The sequence below is a fragment of the Anser cygnoides genome, chromosome 22, assembly GCF_040182565.1.
Source record: "Anser cygnoides isolate HZ-2024a breed goose chromosome 22, Taihu_goose_T2T_genome, whole genome shotgun sequence".
NCBI lineage: Eukaryota > Metazoa > Chordata > Aves > Anseriformes > Anatidae > Anser > Anser cygnoides.
Window position 1 is genome coordinate 4,245,310 of NC_089894.1, and position 23,245 is coordinate 4,268,554.

Sequence of the window (23,245 nt, forward strand, 5' to 3'; positions counted from 1 at the left end):
TGCCAACAGATGACCAAATAGACCTCAAGGAACCAGTGACTGGAATCTTTTGCTTCTTTGCCTCACAATCCCTGAGGCTCATCTTCCATACCAGAAGCCGCTTTTGCAGAAGCTCCTCTTCTGTGAATACCAAACACATTAACACCACCACCACCAAACTGTTTGATGTCATTTACAGTGCACAGTGGCAGCTTTAGTAGGCAGGTATACCGCTTGGAGTAACTTCAGTATCTCTTCTGCATGTTTAATTGATTTCCCTTGGGATGATAAGAGTCCGCTCTCCTTCCAAATTGCCCCATGTGCATGCACCACACCAAAAGCCTATTTTGAATCTGTCCAAATGTTAATTCTTTTTCCTTTCGCCAGCTCAAGAGCTCTTATCAAGGTGATGATTTTTTGCCTCTTGGGCTGATGCTCCAGGGGAAAGAGGCTTCGCCTCAATTACCTTACTAAGTATTTTTACTGCATATCCTGCGAGGCCAACTCCCTGGCAAACGAAGCTGCTGTCATTTATATACCAATCCTCTGCATGTTCTAGGGGTGTATCCTTTAAGTCTGGTCAGCTGGCGTATACCATTTCCATGGTCTCGATACAAAAGTAAATGGGTAATTTGGAAACTTAGTTACTGACGAAAGAGGCTGGGTTCCTAATATTAGTCCCAGAAAATTTGGTGAACTAATAGTCCATTCTACACATTCGTTTTCTTCTTCAGTATCTATCAACAGGTCATCTACGTATTGCAACCGTGTCCCCTTCCCTGAAGGGGTTTTCCAAGCCTCAAGATCATGGGCTAGTTGTTTCCTGAATATGTTGGTGCTATTCTTGAACCCCTGTAGTAAGACAGTCCAAGTAAGCTGAGTTTTTTTGTCCTCTCCTGGGATTTTCGTATTCAAAGGCAAAGAGTTTCTGGCTTTCAGTCGCCACGGGCAGGCAGAAAAAAAGCATCCTTTAAATCTAGTACTGTGAACCAAACTTGACTGTTTTCTAATTTTGTCAAAAGGTTATAGGGGTTGGCTACTACAGGGTATAAATCTTTTGTGATCCTGTTGAAGGCCCTTAAGTCCTGGACTATACGATAGGTTCCATCTGCCTTTCTAACTGGGAGGATAAGAGTATTATATTCTGACCCACAGTCTTCTAACAGTCCATATTTAAGAAAGTTATTGATTATTAAACATCCTTTATCTTGTTCCCTGTCTCACTCCTGGGAGTCGATGCCAGAGCCAGGCATATCTCCTCACACCTGTCTATAAAGGCGTGCCAGCATTGTCTCAGAAATGCATCACAGAGGGGACTGATTCCCATCCAGCCCATGTCAGGCTGGTTCTGTCTGCCAAGTGCTGTGCTGCGGGTGGGTGGGCCACATGTGACACATGTTCCTGCCGCACATGCCCATGTGGCCATAGCCCCGAGGTGGGGCAAAAGAGGGGAGATGAAGGTGGAGTAGAAGCGGTGGGTCATTCCTGCACTTATTCCACACATCCCGACATCTGCCATCCATCTTCTGTCCCTGCCTGCTTCCCCTGCACAGCACTGTCCTGAGCAAGCCCATTCCTAAGAGCCTGCAGGGTGCCCAGCCTTCGCAGCCTCCCACAGACTCATAGCTTTTGCCGTGAGGACAGCAGAGGTTGTGCTCTCTGTTTGCAGGACAGGGGGAGCTGTGGGCAGAGACGCTGCAAGGCAAGGGTAGATTGCCCCTTGCTCTGTGAAAGCCAGGGATGTCTTCTGCAGCTGCAAGGGGCAGTGCCCAAGAGAGGACTCTCTGCAGCGTGTCACAACCTCCCATTCTTCTGGGAGTGGGGAAGAGGCTCCTTAAACACCCATCTTGTACACAGCAAGGGCAAAACCATTCTCCCTGGGCAGCTCAGGTGGGCATACACGGAGAAAAAAATGACATCTACAGCCAAGGCTGGGATGCAGAAATCTTTAATGAGTGTACAGAGGAAAAGCAGGTCACTTAGTGACCTCTGTACAGGAATCACCAGGGCCAACGATGAGGCAGCATCCCCTGCCCATGGCAGAGATCATGCAGGGCATGTGTCTGCTGTTCCCACAGGGGAAGGGATGGCTCTGAGGAGCCACAGAGCCCAAGGGAGAAGAAGAACACAAAGTAAAGGGAGAGAAGGAGGTAGGTGGAGGGATGGAAGGAGAGACATGGGCCATATTTTCAGAAATCTCGGGGTAGCCTCTGGTCTGGCTCCTGCCAATGTCTGCCAGAGGAGGTGAGGAAGGTCAGTCATTCTGAAAGCAAGGGCCTGAAGATTTCTCCTTTGTCCAGAATCATATTCGTAGTTCCTAGGAGAAGTACCCCAGGGCCATGGCCAGTGGCTTTAGCAGGGCAGGCACCTTCTGCCACCGTAGCGGCTGGAAATGCCCAAGAGGTCACAGCAGCCAGAGGTGATGGGGACTCCGTCACAGCTGAGGATGCTGCCAACGGCAGCAGAGGTGGAGGATCCCACAATGGTGTTCTGCGGGAAGGAGCTGAGGATGGGTCCAGGCAGGGTCACCACCACAGGAGAAGGCTCAATGACAACAGTGGAGTTCTGGCACTGCCTGACGCAGGGCTCGTTGCAGCTGCTGGCCAGTGGGGACGGGCCACAGGGCTGGCATGGCAGGCACTGGTTGTAGCAGGACATGTCTGGGGGCAGGAGATGCACCTGGGAAAGAGGACAGGGAGGAAGCAGAGCACATGGGTAGGTGAGGAGCAGCCTGCTTACCCCATCGGAAAGGAGCCAAGGCAAATGCTGAGTGTCAAGGCTGTGCCGGGGGCACATGGTCTTAAACACTTTGTCCTGACAGGGCCCTTCAAAGAGCATCCCGGCCCAGAGGCATTCTCGCATAGTGCATAAACCAAAAGCCACCTCAGCCCCATGTCCCAGCCTCTCTCTACACAAACCTTCTCTATCCAACCCTCTCCCATGGCAAGAAACTCCAAGGCCCAGCATAGCACTGAACCACCATCAGATGAGATGTCTATTGATGCAAGATCCCTTCCACTTTGGAAGAGGAGGAGGAGAGGGCTTCAGACTCACCTGGTTCCCAAGGAATACGAAGCGAGAGAATTGGATGAGAGAGCAGGGAGCTGGGCTGCCTTTTATACTAGTCCTTCATTGCTGCAGGCCCAGAGTCTCCCTTGGCAGAGGTAACAATTTTCTGAGAAGCTCATCTTGAATGCAAACCATTCCAACAAATGTTATGGTCTGTGCATTGGTTTCCTGCACTGCTGCCTTTTCATTTCCAGATCTAGGCCATGGCCATTCCGCAGTGATAGTTTCTTTAGATTGCTGGGATGAAATGTCTAAGGACTAGAACCACGTTCCCCTCATCCACCCTCTTCCACCTCCTTCCCCCGAGCGGCACAGGGGAACAGGGCATGGGGGCTGCATTCAGTCCATAGCGCTTTACATCTGCCACTCCTTCACAGTCACTGTCTTCTATTCTCCAGTGTGCGGTCCCTCCCATGGGATACTGTCCTTCCTGAACTGATCCTATGCAGGCTTCCCACAGGCAGCAGCTCTTCAAGAACTGCTCCAATATATGCCCGTACCAGGGGGTCCATCCATCAGGAGAAAACTGTTCCAAAATGTGTCCCTGACGGGCAGCAGCTCCTGCCAGGTCACCACTACAGTGGCCTTGAACATTTCCAGGGATGGGACATCCACAAGTTCTCTGCACAACCTGTTCCTCTGTATCACCATCCTCATAGAAAAGAATTGCTTCCTAATAGCTAATCCAAATCTACTCTCTCGTAAAACCATTTTAAATTTTAAAACCATTTAAATTTTAAAACCATTTTAAAATGTGCTGGACAATTTAAAACCATAACCCCTTGACCAGCTGTCTGATCATCTTCGTGGCCCTCTTTTGGACCCACTCTAACAGGTCTGTGTCTTTCTTATGATGGGGGCCCCAGAGCTGAATGCAGCACTCCAGGTGGGGTCTCGCAGGAGCAAAGTAGAGGGGCACAATCATCTCCCTCCACTGGGCATTCATGCCTCTTTCATTGCAGCTGAGATTAAGGTTAGCTTTCTGGGCTATAAGTGCACTTTGCCTGTTCATCTTGAGTTTTTCATCAAACACCACCACCAAGTCCTTCAGGGCTCTTCTCAAACCATTGTCAGCCCAGCCTGTGTTTGTGGTAGGGATTGTCCTGATCCACATAAAGGACCTTGCACTTGGCCTCATTGAACCTCAGGAGACTTGCATGGGTCCACTTCTCAAGCCTGACTAGGTCTCTGTGGATGGCATCCCTTCCTTCCAGTGTGAGAAATGTACCTCTTGGTGTTGTCACCAAGCTTTCTGAGGGTGGACTCAGTGCCACTGTCCATGTCACTGACAAAGATATTAACTAATACCGGTTCCAGAACAGACCCTTGAGGAATACCTCTCATCACTGGTCTCATCCTGGACATTGAACCATTGACCACAACTCTTTGAGTGTGACCATCCAGAGCTGGCAGAGAGGGAAGTGACCTCGCAAGCTTGAGCTCCTTTCTGGGCACTACTGTGAAGGCAAGAGTATGACATGGTCCTGTTTTTTCTGCCAGCCTTGATGGCACTGGCAGACATTGGTGAGGTGTGACATTCAGGAGGGCAAGATAGGGGCAAGATGACATCACTTCTGGAGGGGGGAAATTGGAGTCCTGCCTCCCTGGAAGAACTGGAAGTCTTTTCTCTAGGGAGAGCAGGGGCTGCAGACAGGAATGGGAGACAGTCTGGGAGACGTCAGGAGCAACGAGTGTACAGGGATGAATTCTGCATGGATTGAAGATTCAAGATGATTCTGCACTTTTCCTTTGCAGATGCCTAGCATTTTTACATGCACTGTTCATAGGTATGTATGGTGAAAGAGAGGTTGCTGCTAGGCAACAGATCGGAATGACAGATAGGAGCTTGTGCCCTCCTAAATGTGTTGGACAAAATACCATCAGCATATGTGGGGATGGCTGTAATCCTCGGTAGGATGATTTCCCGGAAGATCTGGAAAGAAAGTTAATTATATGCAAGAAATTAGATCACAGAAGCACAGAATGTTAGAGATTGGAAGGGACATTGAAAGATCATCTAGTCCAATCCCCCTGCCAGAGCAGGAACACCTAGATCAGGCCACACAGGAATGCGTCCAGGTGGGTTTTCAATGTCTCCAGAGAAGGAGACTCCACAACCCCTCTGGGCAGCCTGTTCCAGTGCTCTGTCACACTCACCGTGAAGAAGTTTCTTCTCATATTTAAGTGGAACCTCCTATGTTCCAGCTTGCACACATTGCCCTTTGTCTTATCATTAGAAGTCACTGAGAAGAGCCTGGCTCCATCCTCCTGACAATCCCACTTTACATATTTATAAACATTAATAAGGTCACCCCTCAGAGATGTTGCAAAAGGACAAGTTGCAGTAAGAAATGATGAAGTGAGGTAGGGCAGGAATGGCTCATCTCTTGTGCTGCAGGAAGAGAGATAAACTGTTAAGAGAGCTGAGGGAGACTGAGAAAAGATAGACTCAAAACCTGGTGAGATACTGCTAAAAAGCAGGTAACCTGACAGATGGATATGGGAATTGAATAGCTTCTGCAGAAAGAAGAGTGCATGTGTACTTAGCTCAGCACTTTACAGCCCATGAAAAGGGAGATGCAGGGTGAGCCAGTTGCTGAAATGATAGAAACAGTAGAGAGAGGAGGAGAACGGATACACAGTCTAGCCGTGCTGTAATGTCTTTCTGGTTTCACAGGTCATGCACAAAAGGACCTGTGCTGCACTTTGCACAGGAAACCACCATCCAGGTGGGACACAATGCAACTCTGCACTGCAATTTCTCCACCAGCTGCTCTGCTTTCTAAATTTTCTGGTACCAGCAGCGCGTGACCCAGTCCCCTCAGTTCTAGCTGCAGGTAATTTCCAGGTTGTTCTCCATTGTGCTCTCCGTGGAGAACTCCCAGGTGCTTCTCCACATGCAGGATGCCAAGCTCCAGGACAGCGCTGTCTACCTGTGTGCACTGAACCCACACTGGTGCCTGCAGCATGCAACTTTATACAGGAAGGTGCAGGTGCTGTGAGGAGCAGCTCCCTCTCATCACAGTTTGCATGGAGCTCTGAGCTGAGCCTGCCCAGCAAGGACACGTGGGGCTTGTGGTGAGCCAGGTGTGAGTGGCAGCCCCTGCTCCTGATGCCTGGCAGTGTGGTTAGCATAACCAACAGTAAGGCAAATATCCATAATGTGGAAGGGGGCTGTTAATGCGCACCCCTGCCCCCTTGTCTCTCCCTCTCAATGGCCCCAGTGTGTGGAGACACCCATTGTTGTGGTGAGAAGGGACACCAGTGTTATCAAGCCCCCAGTGCTGAGTCACCATGAGGGTATTGGGAGCACCTACTGACAGGGTGATTAAGCCCATCAGGGTTATCAATACCCAGGTTCTGGGTTGCCAGGAGATGGTGACACCTGTTCGGGAGCAGGGAAGAATAACAGCACAGCAAGCCCTGTCTATAAGATAAGGCAGCAGCAAGCCCTAAGTGGGACTTAGTCCAGGACTGTTGATGGATGGCAAAGCGTGTGATCACTGCTGGCCAGGGAGGCCTCCACCATCGTCTTCTTCCTGTGAGGACTGAGTGAGCAACTGGTGGTCTTCTATGTAAAGCCTGAGTCAAGGCTGTGATCGTATCACAACAATTAAAGAATTTAACATGATAAGCAGGGGTGTGTATGTGCCATGCATTAGCATATTCCAAGATGGACTGGCTGGTGAATGAGAGGAAAAACTGCCTGAAAGGTCTGAGCCAGAGGTGGGTAAGGGAGCCCAGGGCCCAGGCATGAAGACTGGGCAGGCTGAGAACCCATGGTAATCTTTGAGGGATCCCTGTGACTGTGGGGATGCTTGTGAGATAAGTGGGTGACAGCACACATCCCTTGGCTAGCAAACATCAGGCTGGCCTTGCTAGAGGAAAGGAGGGGGCCCACATGCTGGGTAGGAGCCAGGCTCTGGGCATGGTCATGAGATGGGCTGAGGGCCTGTGCTGCTATTGATGGTGTGTGGTTCAGCACAAGCAGGCACCAGCAACAACACAGCCATGGCTGAAACACAAAGAGGACATTTATGGTCATTACCTCACTGCTGGGGTATCTCTGAAGCTACACTCGGACAGAGACACACAAGTGGGGATGCAGGCACTGCTAAGCTCAGCCCATGCTCAAAGATCACCGACCTGCTGTCTGCGCCTGTTTATCAAGGATTTGTGGAGGTGTAGGTTAGCACCATGCTGTGATCCTCTCTGTGGAGGTTCTGCAATGGGAGCCATGAGGAGAGGCAGAGAGAACCGTTCTTCTTCAGTCTTCAGAAGAGAAAGTAAAGAAGAGCATTTTGATGCTTCTGACACTTGGCGGTAGGATAAAGAGACAAATGGAGCCAAACTCTTCTTGAACAACTTGAAAGAACACAAGGCAATGGGCACAGTCTGTAACATGGAATATTCTAACAAAAAATTATGAAATATGTTGCTTTTCTATTTGTATTTATTTATTTATTTAAATCATGTAAATCTCAGGAATCTCAGACCCTGGAGACAAGAGAGGAAGTCCTGAGAAAGGAAGACTTTCCCTTGGCTGAAGAGGATCCAGTCAGAGATCATCTAAACAAACCTGACATACACAAATGAACGGGACCCGATGGGATGGCAGGGAGGAAGAAGAGCACAGGGATATGTGGGGAGCAAAATGTCTTCATCAAGACATGATCTGAAAAGAGTGGCCAGGACCAACAAGAATGCTGCCTCTCTCTTAGGTGAAAATCCTACTCAGCCAGGTCCCAGATGGTCTCTGAGTCACACCTTTCCCGATCCCTCTCTCATGACCATCATCGTCAAAACCCAGCACAACAGGTATCAGCATTATTAGAAAAGGACATGTGGAAAGGGCTTCTGACACACGGGTTCCCAAGAAAAAGAAGTTGAGGGGGTCGAGGTGCTGGTGTGGATTTTCTGATGGCCCTGCACCACCCCAGGCCCAAAAGTAGCCTCCACAGAAGTGATAATTTTCTAGGATTCTTGTGATGAATGGAAAACCTCTCAGCTACTGACATGGGCTGTGTGGCTTTTTTGCCCCTCCACGATACATTTTCAGTTCCTGGCTTATGCCACACCCATTCCCTCTTGGAGGTTTCTTCTGAGTATGGGATGGAGAGATCCCAGGATTTCTGAGCCAGGACTGAGTCACTGGTGGCAGAGGACTCAGCTGAAGAGCATGATGGATCCAGCACAGGCAAGCGAAGCTGGCCTGGGACACTGTGGTGGCATTGTTTGTGGCTGTAGTGACAGGATGGGGCCCAGCAGCTCCCAGCCCTGCAATTCTTGCCTGGTCACCCGCGGGCTTCCCTGCACGCAGACGTGCCATGTCTTCCTCTTTCCCTCCCTCCCAACTTACTCCAACAGTCCCATGGGGTGGGCTTCCAGGCAGGTGGGCTGCACTGTGTGGTTTCCCTTCTCTTCCTTCTAAAGCTGCCTACTGAAGAAATGGGTTGACCTCCTTGGACTCCTCTCTCTGGGCTGTCCCTGCACATCTCCAACCTGTGTTGTCCTCTCCTCTGGATACACCATCCCAGTCTGGCTCTAGCATCAAATCCCAAAGGAAACCTTACATGAGAGACCTCCCAGAGACCTTCCTCACTGTTCAAGCTTGGATGAAGTGTAGGACGCCTGGTTTCACAGCCCCATAGCCTAAGGGAAAGCAGGAGAACTCCTGCATTACTTTCCATCAACTTAAAAATCTCTTTTAAGCCTTGGCAATTAATTAAGATTCTATCAAATATTCCAGTTTTTTCAGACCTACATGGTTATTGCAAAATGATACAAGAAAAGAAAGAAGGAACAAGAGAAAAAAAAGTAATCTGGATTTGATAGACTGTAATTTCTAGCTCACTTCCAGGAGGGTCCTGAAATAAAGAATGGGTGGATGGATGCCAGGAGAAGGATGGATAAAAATTTGTATGGCTGTCTACATGGAAGTAGAGTATGAGGGAGAGAGTGGAGATGGAGGGAGAATGAGACTGGCTGTGATCAAGAGAGGCCATGGGAAGAGCCTTTTAGGTGAGGAAAAGGCTTTTTCTTTGATGCTTACTGCTGCTCGTGTTGCAACATGAAAGGTCATTCTGATATCATCTCCTGAAATCTTAGAATCATGGTAAAGAAGAACAGCTCCCATTCTCATTGCTACGTCTCAGTGGAGCCTAGGATTTCTGCACCCTCAGAGGGTCCTTTCTGGAGCAAGTGGATTTGTGGCACCTATGGGGTCTCTGAGTTCCTAGACCTGAAGAAAGCTGATCCATGCTTGGGGAAATGAAAGCAAGACTGAGCAGCGCAGACGTGGTGCCCATGATCAGGTGGTGGAGGAGAGGGGAAAGTGGAGTAGAGACAGAGGGCCATTCCCAAGACAATTAACCATTCCCAGTTTCTGCAATCCTTTGGGATCCTTTGGGATCATCTTTGTCTGGGCCTTCGTCCCCAACACAGCTCCAACAAAAGCAAGAGGAACACTATTCCCCAAGATCTGGGGCCTCCAAGATCAAGGGACTGTGTCTTGGTGGAGGTATCACAAGTCAAGGACTGGTGTCCACTGGCTGTGGAGGAACCAGGCATGTCTTCCTCAGCTTCAAGAGACAGTGCCTGAAAGATGAAATGCTGCAGTGTGCCCTCGCCTCCAATGCCCAAAAGAGTGAGGCAGTGCCCCCAGATAAATCGCACCAAAACAACAGGTTTCTCCCCTGTCCATTTCTGCAGATGGAAAGACCAGACTAGGACATACTCAGGGTTGCTGCAAATGTTTATTGAGTCTCAGGAGGGAAATGAGGTGACTCCAAGAGGAAGTCCCCAGAACACTGAGCAGGATGAGCAGACAAAAATCTGTTCGACTTCTCCTTTAGCATAGTTGCCCCAACTACCTGGCCCACAAGTGGGGACAGGCTAGCAGGTCACTCCAGGCTGGTTTCTGGGGGCATCACAGGGAGCTTGAAGGGGAGCAGAGGGCAACAAAGAAAAGAGAGGAAAAGAGTGAGTAGAAAACAAAAAAGATAGACATTGGCCACGTTGTCGGAGAAGCCAGGCTGGCCCCTGCCTGTCTGTCTTTACAGAACAAGCCAGAGATGGTCAGGTCCTCTTAAAACAATGGCACAAAGTTTGTTCTTCTGTCCATTTTTCTCCAGCAGCATATTCTGAGTTCCTGGGGTCCTGGTCTGGGGCACTGTCTGGCATCTTTAGCAGGGGCGGCACCTGCTGCCACAGTAGCGGCTGGTAATACAGGAGAGGTCACAGCAGCCAGAGTTGATGGGGACTCCGTCACAGCTGAGGATGCTGCCAACAGCAGCAGAGGTGGAGGATCCCACAGCAGTGTTCTGCGGGAAGGAGCTGAGGATGGGGCCGGGCAGGGTCACCACCACAGGAGAGGGCTGGATGACGATGGTGGAGTTCTGGCACTGCCTGACGCAGGGCTCGTTGCAGCTGCTGGCCAGCGGGGTCGGGCCGCAGGGCTGGCACGGCTGGCACTGGTCATAGCAGGACATGTCTGGGGGCGGGAGGTGCACCTGGGAGAGAGGACAGGGAGGAAGCAGAACATGCGGATGCATGAGGAACAGCCTGTCACCACACCCTGACGGAACCAAGGCACAGGCAGTGCTGAGAGCTGGAGGCTGTGCAGGGATGTGCCAGGGCTTCTTAGCCTCATCCTGCCAGAGCCCAAAAAGAACCACCAGAGCCTGGCTACAGCCTAGGCTCCAGCCCAGGAGCCATCATACTGAAGGCCCAGTCTTCCTCCATGACAAACCTTCTACCCCTTGACTCTCCCACAACCAGCAGCCCCAAGATTTGGCATGGAACACAGCTGATAGCAGCTGAAAGGTCCATGGAGCTAAGGTCTGCTTTTGGAGAATGAGGGGGACAAGAAGGGGCTTCACACTCACCTTGTTCCCAAGGAGAAGAAGGCCAGAGAAGTGGATGAGAGAGCACGGAGCTGGGCTGCCTTTTATAGTGCGCCTTAGTTGCCCCATGTCCAGAGGCATCCCTTGAAGCAGGGACTATTTTCTGACAAGCTACTCGTTCATGCAAAACATCCCAGTTAATGATATGGGCTGTGTGTTGCCTTCCTGTGATGCTGCTTTTCATTTCCTGCTTTATGCCCTTTCCCCAAAGAAGGCAACTTCTGAGTGGCAGGTTGGGAGGCCCAAGTATTTCCAGGCAACACACGTCAGTGTGGGCAGAAGACTCAGCTCACGTGCTGGAAGAGTCCAAGAAAGGCAAATGATGTTAGCCTGGGTGACTCCTTAGGGTCTCTTTAAAGATATTTTGGCCAGAGGTGACTCAACTCCTGCCTGTGACCCTACCCCTCCTGACACTGCCCTCAGGGAAAACCTGATGGCCTGTTTTGCCTCCTCCTGCTCTGATCCAGGGATGTCTGTATGGGGGGGGCTAGGTTGTTCAGGGCCTTTCTGGATCTCAAAAGAAAGGCCCAACAGGACACTGTTTTATTTAGAAAGAACAAGAAGAGAAATGTAGACAGCAAGTAAATCTTTCATGTGCAGGTGACCTTGCTTTTTTGCAGCATCAGACAGAGCGAGGTGGATTTTAACAAGACACACAGTGCAGATCCTGTCCATAGAGACTTCTTTCTTCACTCTCATATCTTCCATTTTACAGTTAAAAAATAAATAAAGAAATCATACAGCTTGTACTTATAAGATGGAAGCTTTTGTCTCTCTTGACACCAACCAGTGCTCACCATGGTGTACTCCAGCACATTCCCTTACTGCTGCTACTCAGGCTAACAAATGGGTTTCTTAGCGCCTAAGTGCAAAGCCCAGGAAAGCTGACATTGTCTTGCCAAAAGCCCTGGCTCTAGTGCCTTCTGCAAGGCTCCCAGTCCATCTCCCTTCTCTGTGCAGTCTCTCTGGGTACCATTTCAAACCATGTACCTCGTCTAAATACTGTCCAGAAACTGTTGGGCTTGTTTCCCGATGGGGTCTCAGCTGAGTGCACACTGTGTCATGTTCACGCACATGTTCCTCTCTTGTGGGCACTTGCCTGTACTGGGGCTGCCTGGGATGGAGTTAACGTTCCCCACAGCAGCCCCAACAGTGCTGTGCTCTGCACTTGGAGCAAGAACAGCACTGCCATTGCACCAATGTTTGGGCTACTGTGGAGCAGTGCTGGCACAGCATCAAGACTCTCTCCAAGCTCCAGATTACCCAGGTAGGCATCCAGACAGGCCTTGAATATCTCCAGAGAAGGAGACTCCACAACCTCCCTGGGTTGTGGAGAGAAAGAACAGCATGAACCTCGAAAGAACACGCAGGGTCACAATCCTGACCGACAGATGACGAGGGAGGCAGTGAGGAGACCAAACCTGGGCAGTTGCACCACTTGCGGGGGGTACATGAGGCTGTGGATGTGTTTATGCCAGTGAGGTTATCAGACTGGGGACCTTGTCAATTGGGATGCTAAGAAAAGAGCAGGCATTCAACAAGCATACAGAGACCGAGACCAGAGAAAACAAACACAGAGGCAATGACAAGAGACAAACCTCACCATTCACACCAGTTGTTGGCCTATCAAGAAGCCACAGGTGCCACTGCCAGGAAGATCAGCCTGGGCCTTGCACCTCCTACAGCTGTGGGCCAGGACATAGGCTGGGATGGGTGCAGGACAGACCTATACAACCCCAGGAGGGGACATGCAGGGCAAGGAGAGCCAGGAGGAGCACACCAGGGCAGACAGAGCAGGGTGTAAAAGGGGCTGCTCCATGCACTTGTGTGGCTGGGCCCTGCACCTGAGCACCACCGTCTGTCCTGTCCTCTTCTGGAATCTTTCCTTACCTCTGCGTAATCTCGCTCTGTCCCATGTGCATGTGTGCTGCAAGGAGAAAGTGCCAGCTGCTGGTGGAGCAGCAGGAGTGGATTTGGCACCAGGTGCTGGAGTCAGACTGGGGGTGAGGCCACTCCTGGCCTGTGCTGTCAGCTGCTGGAGCCAGGGTGTCCCTTGCAGCTCCTGGAGCAGGGAAGGGGGGGTCTCTGCCTCCAGGCAAATGCGGCAGGAGTGTTTGGGGTCTCCAAAAGCAGCTAATGGGGGTACCGGCCTGGATTTATCTTCCCCAAATGGAGTGTGCATGTCACTGTCTGTGTGTCTCACGGGTACGTGCTCAACTTCAATAGCAGTAGAGCCTGTAAAGGGGAAAGGGGCAGCCGGGCCCCTCAGTCTGGGCAGAGACCTATGACCGGCGATGACAGCTCAAAGGGCAGCGCTACACAGCAGGGCCCGAGAGGTTTGGGGTGCTGTCGGGGCACTCTGTCTCCGGACCCGTTCCTGCTGCTGGCTTTCCGCACCTGCGACAGTGCCGGCCACAGCCAGGAAACCAGCGCACCACAGTGCCAAGCTCCCAGGCCCAGACGGACCTAACCCGTTGCCCTCCACCTGCCCTCTTGCTGGGGACGCTTCAGGCAGGCAGCTGCTTTCTCCTCTCCCTCTTCTCTCCTCTCTCCCTCCTCATTTCCTACCCCGTTCACTCCCCTCTTCTCCCCTTCCCCCTCGCAAAGGAGATGCCTTAGCAGACGGGCAGCTACTGTCTCCGCTCCCTCTCCCTCTCGCTCCCTCTCCCACTGCCTCTCCTATCCCGGGCTGGGCTGCAGGACGGGCAGAGCCCCGCTGGCAGCAGCCCAAGCCCTGCCCGCCCCCAGGCGCCCAGCACTCGCAGCCCGGGCCAGCCCCCGAGCGGCCCCGGGGCGGAGCTGGCGGCGCCGGGCGGCGGCGGCGGGGAGGAGGCGCCGCGGGCGGAGCAGAGCCGGGGCTGGCGGGGGCAGCGCGGCGCGGGCGGCGGAGCGGCGGGATGCGGCAGGGCCGGGCCGCAGGGCTGGCGGGGCTGGCCGCGGTGCTCCTGGGTGCGCGGGGCTGCCGGCGGCGGGGCCGGGACGGGGGCTGCGGGGGGCCGGGGCTGCCCTCGCTGCTGGCCCGCCGGCTTCTCACGGACCTTGCTCCCCTCTGTCCTCCCTCTGCAGCCGTCCCGTCTGCCTCCAGCGAGCTCAGCCGGCCGTTCCCTCCCACCTTGCCTTGCTCCCTGCCTTCCTCCTCTCCTTTCGGCACACCCCCACTCGTTCCTGCCTGCTTCCCTTCTCCTCCTGGCTCGGCTCGGACCCTCCTTCCAAACAGCCCTGCTCCGACCTGGTCCCCAAATAACCATTCCCAGAGAAATGCCTTTGTGTGCTTTCTTCTGAGAAAATGCCCCCATCAGCTGTCAACCGTTTTCTTCTCTCCTCTCCCCTTGCGTGATATTTTCGGCGCAACAAAGCCATTTTCTGAGTTTTCTCCTCCTTTTCTTCTTGGCAGTGGCTACAGGCAGAGCCCAGGTGCAGCAGGAGCCGTGGGCAGAGACCAGGGATGGCACCGGCATCAATATCACCTGCTCACACCCTAACATCCAAACCGATGACTACATCCAGTGGTACCGTCATCTCCCGGGCCGAGGCCCCGCATTCCTCGTGAGCAGTCCCAAAGACTCCAGACCAGTGTCAGACCCGGAGGGGTGGCTGTGGGTGGCAGCAGACCGCCGGTCCAGCGCCCTGTGGCTCGCCCAGCCCCGGCTTCGGGACGCGGCGGTGTATTACTGCGCCCTGAGAGCCACGGGGAGAGGAGCCGGGGCTGCGGCCGGGCAGGAACCGTGGCGGGCGGGGCCGGGCGTGTGTGGCGGGGGCGAGGCAGGGGCACAGCCCCCAGGGGGCGCTGCCGCTCCGCCCGCCGGGACCACCTCGCCCCGCAGCCCCGGGGGTTCCCCCGCCAGCCCGGCCCCTCCAAGGCACTCCAGTTCTGCTGAAAGGGTCTGGAGCCTGGGTGCAGCTGAACGGAGATGGCACCAGCCTGGCAGAGATGTGTCCAGGGAAGAGGCACTGAAACACAGCTCCTTTCTCCTGAGCCCTCCTTTTCCTCACGCTGCAACAATCACCCTCTGGTACTGCCAACTTCAGGCCCCAACAAGGACTGTATCAGGACAGTTTGGGTCCTTGGTTTAATTCAAGGTAACAAGGTTTGGAGTGCCTCAGCGTGGCTGTCCATCGACCACCTTGGGATGTATAGGAGAAGCAGACTGCTGTGAGGCTCCTGATAGTGCCTGTCAGTGAGGGATTTCCACCCCTGGACACTGCCAGGTCCTCCTGGGAGTCAGTGCCGGAGCCAGGTCCATCTCCTCACACCTGTCTATAAAGGCCTGCCAGCATTGCCTCAGAAATGCATCGCAGAGGGGACAGATTCCCACCCAGCCCATGTCAGGCTGGTTCTCCTGAAGGCAAAGGGGCAGCTCCACATGAGGGGTTTGCTCAGCTTAGTGGGTGTCTCATCCAAGCTAAGCTGCCTCATGCAAACACAGAAGCAGAATCCACCCACAGTTTTATCCATTTGCCAATGACACCCACCCAGAACTTCACCCAGGGTTTATATCCTGCTAACAGTCGCCTGGGGCATTGAAGGTAGGCAATAAACAGTAGGGCAATTAAGAAACCAATGTCTCCAGGATCTACCAGTCCTGTATTGAGTTGCAACACAGGCCAAGCCCTTCCAGGGCAATGGGCCATCCCAACAAACCAGAAATGTTTCTCAGAGCTCTGCCTGGGTCTCTTTCCTGTGGTCTACCCCACACCTTAGCCCTGGCAGTGCCATTCCTTCACCTGGGCTAAACTGGTTACATTCTCTTGCAGCTGTGGCTGATTCCATTCCTCTGACACCAGGAGAGACAAAGGGTCTACCCCAGCACACCTTTGGCTCTTCTCTCTTGCCTGCATGGTTGATTCCTTCTGGACATGACAAGGCTGTACCAAGCAGGGCCATACGTGGATCTCTAAGGAAATAGCTCTGTAATCGAGCAGGGACAGCGTGCCCTGCTGATGGGAGCTGTTACAGAGGTAACCAGGCTCTAATGAGAAACTGCAGACATCAGGGGGCTGCAAAGCACTGACAGGAAAAATGTCTGCCAGCAGTCGAACTGGGCCTGGAAACAATGGGCATCCTTGAAGTGCAGCTGGGCACCAGAGCGCTGCAAACATCCTGAAGATAGCCTCTACATAACGGAAAGAAGAAAGAGAGAAACAACCTTCTGCCTGAGTGGGAGCAAACCAAACGGTCAGGAAAAGTGGAAACGAGCGTGAGGAAGTCCCTGTGAGTGCAGGTCCTGGGCCTGAGGAAAGCTGCTGCATGCCTGGGGGCAAGAGGGCACCACAGAGCAGCGTGGGGGCATGCAAACTGCTTGCTGTCTTTGCACTGACCCAGCCCATGGGGGTGCAGGGTCCTCAGGGACTGGAGATTGCCGTGTATGGTCCATTACGGCTAACACCAATGCTGACTTGTGAAGTGTGTCAGCCCTGCATGTGTGCCACCACCTGGGCCCTGCCAAGTGCTGTGCTGGGGGCAGTTGGGCCTCATGGGACACATGTTCCTGCCACACATGCCCATGTGTGCTGGCCATAGCCCTGAGGTGGGGCAAAAGAGGGGAGATGAAGGTGGAGTAGAAGTGGTGGGGCATCCCTGCACTTATTCCACCCATTCCCCACATCTGTCATCCATCTTCTGTCCCCACCTGCTTACCCAGCACAGCACTGTCCTGAGCAAGAGGAAGCCCGTTCCTAAGAGCCTGCAGGGTGCTCAGCCTCCACAGCCTCCCACAGACTCGTAGCTTTTCCCGTGAGGACAGCAGAGGTTGTGCTCTCTGTTTGCAGGACAGGGGGAGCTGTGGGCAGAGACGCTGCAAGGCAAGGGTAGATTGCCCCTTGCTCTGTGAAAGCCAGGGATGTCTTCTGCAGCTGCAAGGGGCAGTGCCCAAGAGAGGACCCTCTGCAGCGTGTCGCAACCTCCCATTCTTCTGGGGGTGGGGAAGAGGCTCCTTAAACACTCATCTTGTACCCAGCAAGGGCAAAACCATTCTCCCTGGGCAGCTCAGGAGGGCATACACGGAGGAAAAATACCATCTACAGCCAAGGCTGGGATGCAGAAATCTTTAATGAGTGTACAGAGGAAAAGCAGGTCACTCTGAGCAGAGGCCCCTCAGTGCAGGGATCACCAGGACCAACTGAGAGGCAGCGTCCCTTGCCCATGGCGCAGATCGTGCCGGTCGTGTGTCTGCTGTTACCGCAGTGGGAGGGCTGGATCTGAGGAGCCCCACAGCCCATGGGAGAAGAAGAACACAAAGAAAAGGGAGAGAGAGGTAGGTGGAGGGATGGAAGGAGAGACATGGGCCATGTTTTCAGAAATCTCGGGGTAGCCTCTGGTCTGGCTCCTGCCAATGTTACCTCCTCTGGTGAGGAAGGTCAGTCATTCTGCAAGCAATGGCCTGAAGATTCCTCCTTCTATTGTCCAGCACCATGGTCGTGCTGAAACCCCAGGGCCATGGCATCTTTAGCAGGGCAGGCACCTTCTGCCACCGTAGCGGCTGGAAATGCCCGAGAGGTCACAGCAGCCAGAGGTGATGGGGACTCCGTCACAGCTGAGGATGCTGCCAACGGCAGCAGAGGTGGAGGATCCCACAACGGTGTTCTGCGGGAAGGAGCTGAGGATGGGTCCGGGCAGGGTCACCACCACAGGAGAAGGCTCAATGACGACGGTGGAGTTCTGGCACTGCCTGACGCAGGGCTCGTTGCAGCTGCTGGCCAGTGGGGTCGGGCCACAGGGCCGGCATGGCAGGCACTGGTTGTAGCAGGACATGTCTTGGGGCTGGAGATGCACCTGGGAGAGAGGGCAGAGAGGAAGCAGAGCGCGTGGGTAGGTGAGGAGCAACCCTGTTACCCAAAACAAAGGAGCCAAGACGACTGCTGAGGGTGGATGTGGAGGCTCTGCCAGGAGGCTCATGGTCTTCATCGCTTTGTCCTGACAGGGCCCTTCAAAGAGCAGCCTGAACCAATGAGACAATCCCATAGCGCGTAATCCAAAAAGCTGCCTCAGCACCATGTCCCAGCCTCTCTCTACACAGAATGTCTCTCTCCACCCCTCTCCCATGGCAAGGAACTCCAAGACCCAGCATAGCACTGAACCACCATCAGATGTGATGTCTATTGATGCAAGATCCCTTCTAGTTCAGAAGAGGAGGATAGAGGGCTTCAGACTCACCTGGTTCTCAAGGAGGATGAGGCGAGAGAATTGGATGAGAGAGCAGGGAGCTGGGCTGCCTTTTATACTGGTACTTCATTGCCGCAGGCCCAGGGGCACCCTTGGCAGAGGTAACAATTTTCTGACAAGCTCATCTTGAATGCAAACCATTCCAACAAATGTTATGGTCTGTGTGTTGGTTTCCTGCACTGCTGCCTTTTCATTTCCAGATCTAGGCCATGGCCATTCCACAGCAATGGTTTCTTTAGAGTGCTGGGATGAAATGTCCAAGGATTTCTAGGGCAGGAATGCATCAGTGAGGGCAGAAGACTCACCGGAAGTGCTGGACGGGTCCCCTCTGATCATCTTCATGGCTCTCCTCTGGACCCACTCTAACAGGTCTATATCTTTCTCATGCTGGGGACCCCAAAGCTGAACACAGCACTCCAGGTGGGGTCTCAGTGAAGCAGAGCAGAGATAAGCTCTCTAATCTAATTAGAGCAGATTTAGCTCTCCTAACTTACTCATCAGACAATGTCTCTGTATTCTTTCCATGTTACCTGTCCTTGCTCCCACCCTCTGTGGCCTTCTCTGTCATGTTTGAGTTTAGCCAGTTGCTCCATGTTCATCCACGCAGGTCTCCTGGCATTTTGCCTGACTCTGTCTTTGTTGGGATGCATCGCTCCTGAGCTTGGAGGAGGTGATCCTTGAATATTAACCAGCCTTCTTGGGCCCATCTCCCCGTCAGGGCATTGTATCATGGTACACTTCCAAGCAGATGCCTGAACAGGCCAAAGTCTGCTCTCCAGAAGTCCAGGGCATGAAGTCTGTTGTGCTTCCTCCTCGCTGTGCTCAGGATCCTCAATTCCACCATTCCACTGTCACTACAGCCAAGTCTGCCCTTGAGCTTCACATTCCCACCAGCCCCAGCTGCTATGAGAACAAGGTCCAGAATATAGCACCTCTCCTCATAGGCTCACCTTGTGCACTCACCTGAGGGCCTGCTTGCTTGTGTTCACTAATCTGCTCTTGTCTTGTGACAACCTGTGTGCAGCTGGCTCTGTGTGAACGCATGTGGGTGCACAGATTTGTGCATGACTCCATGCAGGTATAGATGAGCACATGCGTGTGTCCTTGTTTCCCCTTTATCACGAGGGAATGTGCACAGTGTGAGCACTCTCCCCTGCTCTGTGCATGAGTCGTGCAGGGGAGCAGGTTCCCAGGGTCAGAAGGAGCCTGAGAGCCGCTGAATGGAGATGGCACCAGCCTGGTAGAGATGTGTCCAGGGAAGAGGCACTGAAACACAGCTCCTTTCTCCTGAGCCCTCCTTTTCCTCACGCTGCAACAATCACCCTCTGGTACTGCCAACTTCAGGCCCCAACAAGGACCGTATCAGGACAGTTTGGGTCCTTGGTTTAATTCAAGGTAACAAGGTTTGGAGTGCCTCAGCGTGGCTGTCCATCGACCACCTTGGGCTGTATAGGAGAAGCAGACTGCTGTGAGGCTCCTGATAGTGCCTGTCAGTGAGGGATTTCCACCCCTGGACACTGCCAGGTCCTCCTGGGAGTCAGTGCCGGAGCCAGGCCCATCTCCTCACACCTGTCTATAAAGGCCTGCCAGCATTGTCTCAGAAATGCATCGCAGAGGGGACAGATTCCCATCCAGCCCATGTCAGGCTGGTTCTCCTGAAGGCACAGGGGCAGCTGTCGCTCCTCCACGTGCGGGATTTCACAGCAAAGGGATCACACAGTGCCAAGAGTAAACTGATCCCCCCCTTGCGCCAGACAAATGCTCAGCATTTGGAGTGCTTCAGCATGGCTGACCATCAAACACCATGTTCATAGTTCCTGGGAGCCCTTCCCAGGGGCCCTGACCAGCAGCTTTGGCATGCAGGGCACCTTCTGCCTGAGTAGCAGCTGGCAATGCCAGAGTCATCCAGTCCTGCTGAACGTTTTCATTAAGGCTACGAGCAGTCGGAATGAGAGAAGGAGTTTGGAGAATACAATAATTTACTAACTTTTTAAAATAGAACTTTCTAACGTGCTAACTAAAAGGGGGGACTGAGAGAGGGAGTTAGGGGAATCTTATCAAGTAGAGATAGAGTGCTGACGGCATGAAACTAGGATGCTACTTAGTGTCTTTACTAACTATGCTGCTTGTGAAAATTAATTAAAGCAAGAAGCCTTGAGCCCCTTTACCAAGGTCAGTCTCTTAATAAGAGTGTGAGCCTATCTTAAGAAACTGGTAGAAAGTGTTCCTGTGGATGGACAAGATCCAAGAAGCAACTGCGTCCGTGCAGAGACAAGAGGTCAACCAGCGGTGACGAGGAATAGTCATCAATCTTCATCCCCACGGCCCCCAGAGACCACCACCAGAATACACTGCGCAAGTGCAGATGGGAGGAGTTTATGGAAATGACTCCTTGGAACTAATTTTAATATGAAGCGGGGATAGGTTATGAATATGTATAGGTGTATTGTGAAACTTCATGTATATGTAACTCTTTGCTGCATATAACCATGGACAGTTGCCGCATCAGGTGCACACGATTTTGGAGGGGCTACCCCCCCGTGCTGCCCACAGCTGAATAAACATACCTACTTTACAATCTTCCTTATTGTGGAGTCTGTTTTCCGCACGTCAGGAAGGAGGGCACCCTTGGCCAGTTTGTGCATGGTCCCCAACCGGGGCACACAGGTGGTGACAGCGTAGGTCACAAGGGGGCTTCGGAGAATGCAGGAAGGCTGGAGAAGGGGGCTGACCAGAGCCTCAGGATGGTGCAAAGGAGCAAAGAAAAGGATTTTCCTCTTGGGCAGGAAGCACCCCCAGAGTAATGCGGGGTGGGGGCTGGCTGCCGAGGAAGCAGAGCCTCAGGAAAGGGTTTTGGGTGCAGGAGGCACCCAGCCACACACGAGCCAGCAGCGCGCCCTTGCAGCAAAGGCGGCCAACGGCCTGCGGAGCTGGGGGGGTCAGGGGGTGCCCCGCAGTGCGTGGGGCCGGGCAGGTGGGGCGGGGGCGAGGCGGGGGCACAGCCACAGCCGGAGCCACGTGGGGGCGCTGCCGGTGCTTGGAAGTCCCCTTGCAGGGCCCGGAGTTAAACAGCACGGGCCCGAGGGAGCATCGGAACAGCCACGTCGGGTTTCCTCCGTTTTCTGCAGAGGTCTCGTTTTAGGAGCTTGTTGTACAGGCTTTGTCCCAAGCCCAAATCCAGCACCTCTGGCGCTGAGATGACGTCCTGGCAATGCCACAAATGTCTGTGCTGGACACTGCCTCTAGTGACACCTTTTGGAACCTTGGATCTTGCCAAAGGACTGAGGCGTTGAGGAGTTTGCTGCACTAGTCAGCGCCGTTGAAGGTGTGCCCTTGGAGCAGGATTCACTCCTGTCTGTGTGTGCAGAGGTGCTGACTGCTGAGCAGAGGGCTGTGGTGGGGCGTCCTTCCCTGCCAGAGGGAGAATGAGGCTCTGCCTGGGGGGGGCTTTCTGAGCTGGCTCTGTCAATGGAGATATTTCCTTGCAGAGCCTTCCCCCTTGCCCAGGGAAGAGGTGAAGAATAACCAGACTGACAGAGAGAGTTGGGTACCTGGGTCTGTGCCTGGTCCTACCTCCATCCACGCAGCCCCTAGGGAAGAAGAGGACAGGGACAGGGAAGAAGGGCAGCAAAAGGCATCCCTTCTCCATTGACAGTAGAGCTGAGTGCAGGCCTCTGTGTCTGGCTGGGTTCTGGATGGCAGTGGGAGGCCACTGGGGACACTTGCCCCTTGCTGGGGCTGCCCACCTGCCAGAAGGGGCAAAAAGAGGAAAGCACACAGTGGCCATGTTGGTGTCCTTTTGCCTTACCGCTGACCAAGTGAAATGTCCTGGCCTTCACAGGCCTGCAGCTGTGAGCTAACGGCACAAGTGTGAAGCTCGCGGTGCTGGAAAACCTGTGACTGGCAATGGGGAACCTGGGGCACAGCAAAGATTGGCTGGATTCCTTTCTGACTGCTTTAACCACTGGCCCATCCCTCTCTTGAGAGCCTTGCTGTGGCAGAGGTGTGCCCCAAGGAGCAGCAGGGGGAGAGCTTTGCTCCGCCCTCTGTGCTGAGGTTCAGAGGCTGCTTTGAGCTGGCAGAGGGGGAAGTGAACTCGCAAGCTTGAGCTCCCTCTTTCCGGGCACTCCGTGGGCACCCTGTGAAGGCGAGAGCGTGACATGGTCCTGCTTTTTCTGGCAGCCTTGATGGCACTGTCAGACTTTGGTGAGATGTGACTTTCAGGAGGGCAAGCTAGGGGCAAGATGGCATCCCATCATTTCTGGAGGGGGGAAATTGGAGTCCTGCCTCCCTGGAAGAACTGCAGGTGTTTTCTGTAGGGAGAGCAGGGGCTGCAGACAGGTACAGGAATCAGTCTGGGAGATGTCAGGGGCAACGAGTGTACAGGGATGAATGAGCATCTGCACGTTTCCTTTGCAGATGCCTAGCATTCTTACATGCATTGTTGATAGGTATGTATGGACTCAAAGCCTGGTGAGGTACTGCTAAAAAGTCGGTAAGCTGACAGACTTGGGTATGGGAATTAAACAGCATCTGAAGAAAGAAGAGTGCCTGTGTACTTAGCTCAGCATTTTACAGCCTGTGAAAAAGGAGATGGAGAGAGGAGACAGTGAGCAAGTTGGTGAAATGAGAGAGACAGGAGAGAGAGGGGGAGAACAGACACACCTTCAAGCAGTGCTGAAATGTTGTTCTGGCTTTGCAGGTCATGCACAGGACTCTGTGCTGCAGTTTGCACAAGAAACCACCATCCAGGTGGGACACAACGCAACTCTGCACTGCAATTTCTCCACCAGCAACTCTGCTCCCTACATCTTCTGGTATCAGCAGCGCCCGACCCAGTCTCCTCAGTTCTTGCTGCAGGTGAGCAAGTCCAAGCCTCATGTGCATTCCGGGAGGATCTCCTCTGTGCTCTCCGTGGAGAACTCCCAGGTGCTTCTCCACGTGCAAGATGCCAAGCTCCAGGACAGCGCTGTCTACCTGTGTGCTCTGAAACCACACTGGTGCGTGCAGCATGCAGCTTTATACAGGAAGGTGCGGGTGCTGTGAGGAGCAGCTCCCTCTCATCACAGTTTGCATGGAGCTCTGAGCTGAGCCTGCCCAGCAAGGACACGTGGGGCTTGTGGTGAGCCAG

At 53.4% G+C, this 23,245-nt stretch overlaps 1 protein-coding gene and 1 pseudogene across 1 annotated transcript; both read right to left on the reverse strand.

Annotated features, from left to right (window-relative positions):
- Nucleotides 1-9,784: 9,784 nt before the first annotated feature.
- On the reverse strand, nt 9,785-11,600 carry LOC106029465 (feather keratin Cos1-2-like). The gene is made up of 2 exons (XM_066981572.1): nt 10,935-11,600; nt 9,785-10,559 (listed from the first exon to the last, which is right to left on the reverse strand). The coding sequence occupies exons 1-2, from the start codon at nt 11,031-11,033 to the stop codon at nt 10,233-10,235; spliced, it is 426 nt and encodes a 141-aa protein (XP_066837673.1). The 5' UTR covers nt 11,034-11,600; the 3' UTR covers nt 9,785-10,232.
- Nucleotides 11,601-16,981: 5,381 nt separating this feature from the next.
- Nucleotides 16,982-18,979, reverse strand: LOC136786762 (feather keratin Cos2-3-like; annotated as a pseudogene).
- Nucleotides 18,980-23,245: the final 4,266 nt, after the last annotated feature.

Bases quoted from the DNA above. Each gene is read 5' to 3' on its own strand.
- LOC106029465 (XM_066981572.1), bottom strand. From the start codon at position 11,033: ATGCCTCTGGACATGGGGCAACTAAGGCGCACTATAAAAGGCAGCCCA. The intron at 10,560-10,934 runs GTGAGTGTGAAG...CCTCTCTCCCAG, and splicing joins TTCTTCTCCTTGGGAACAAG to GTGCACCTCCCGCCCCCAGA.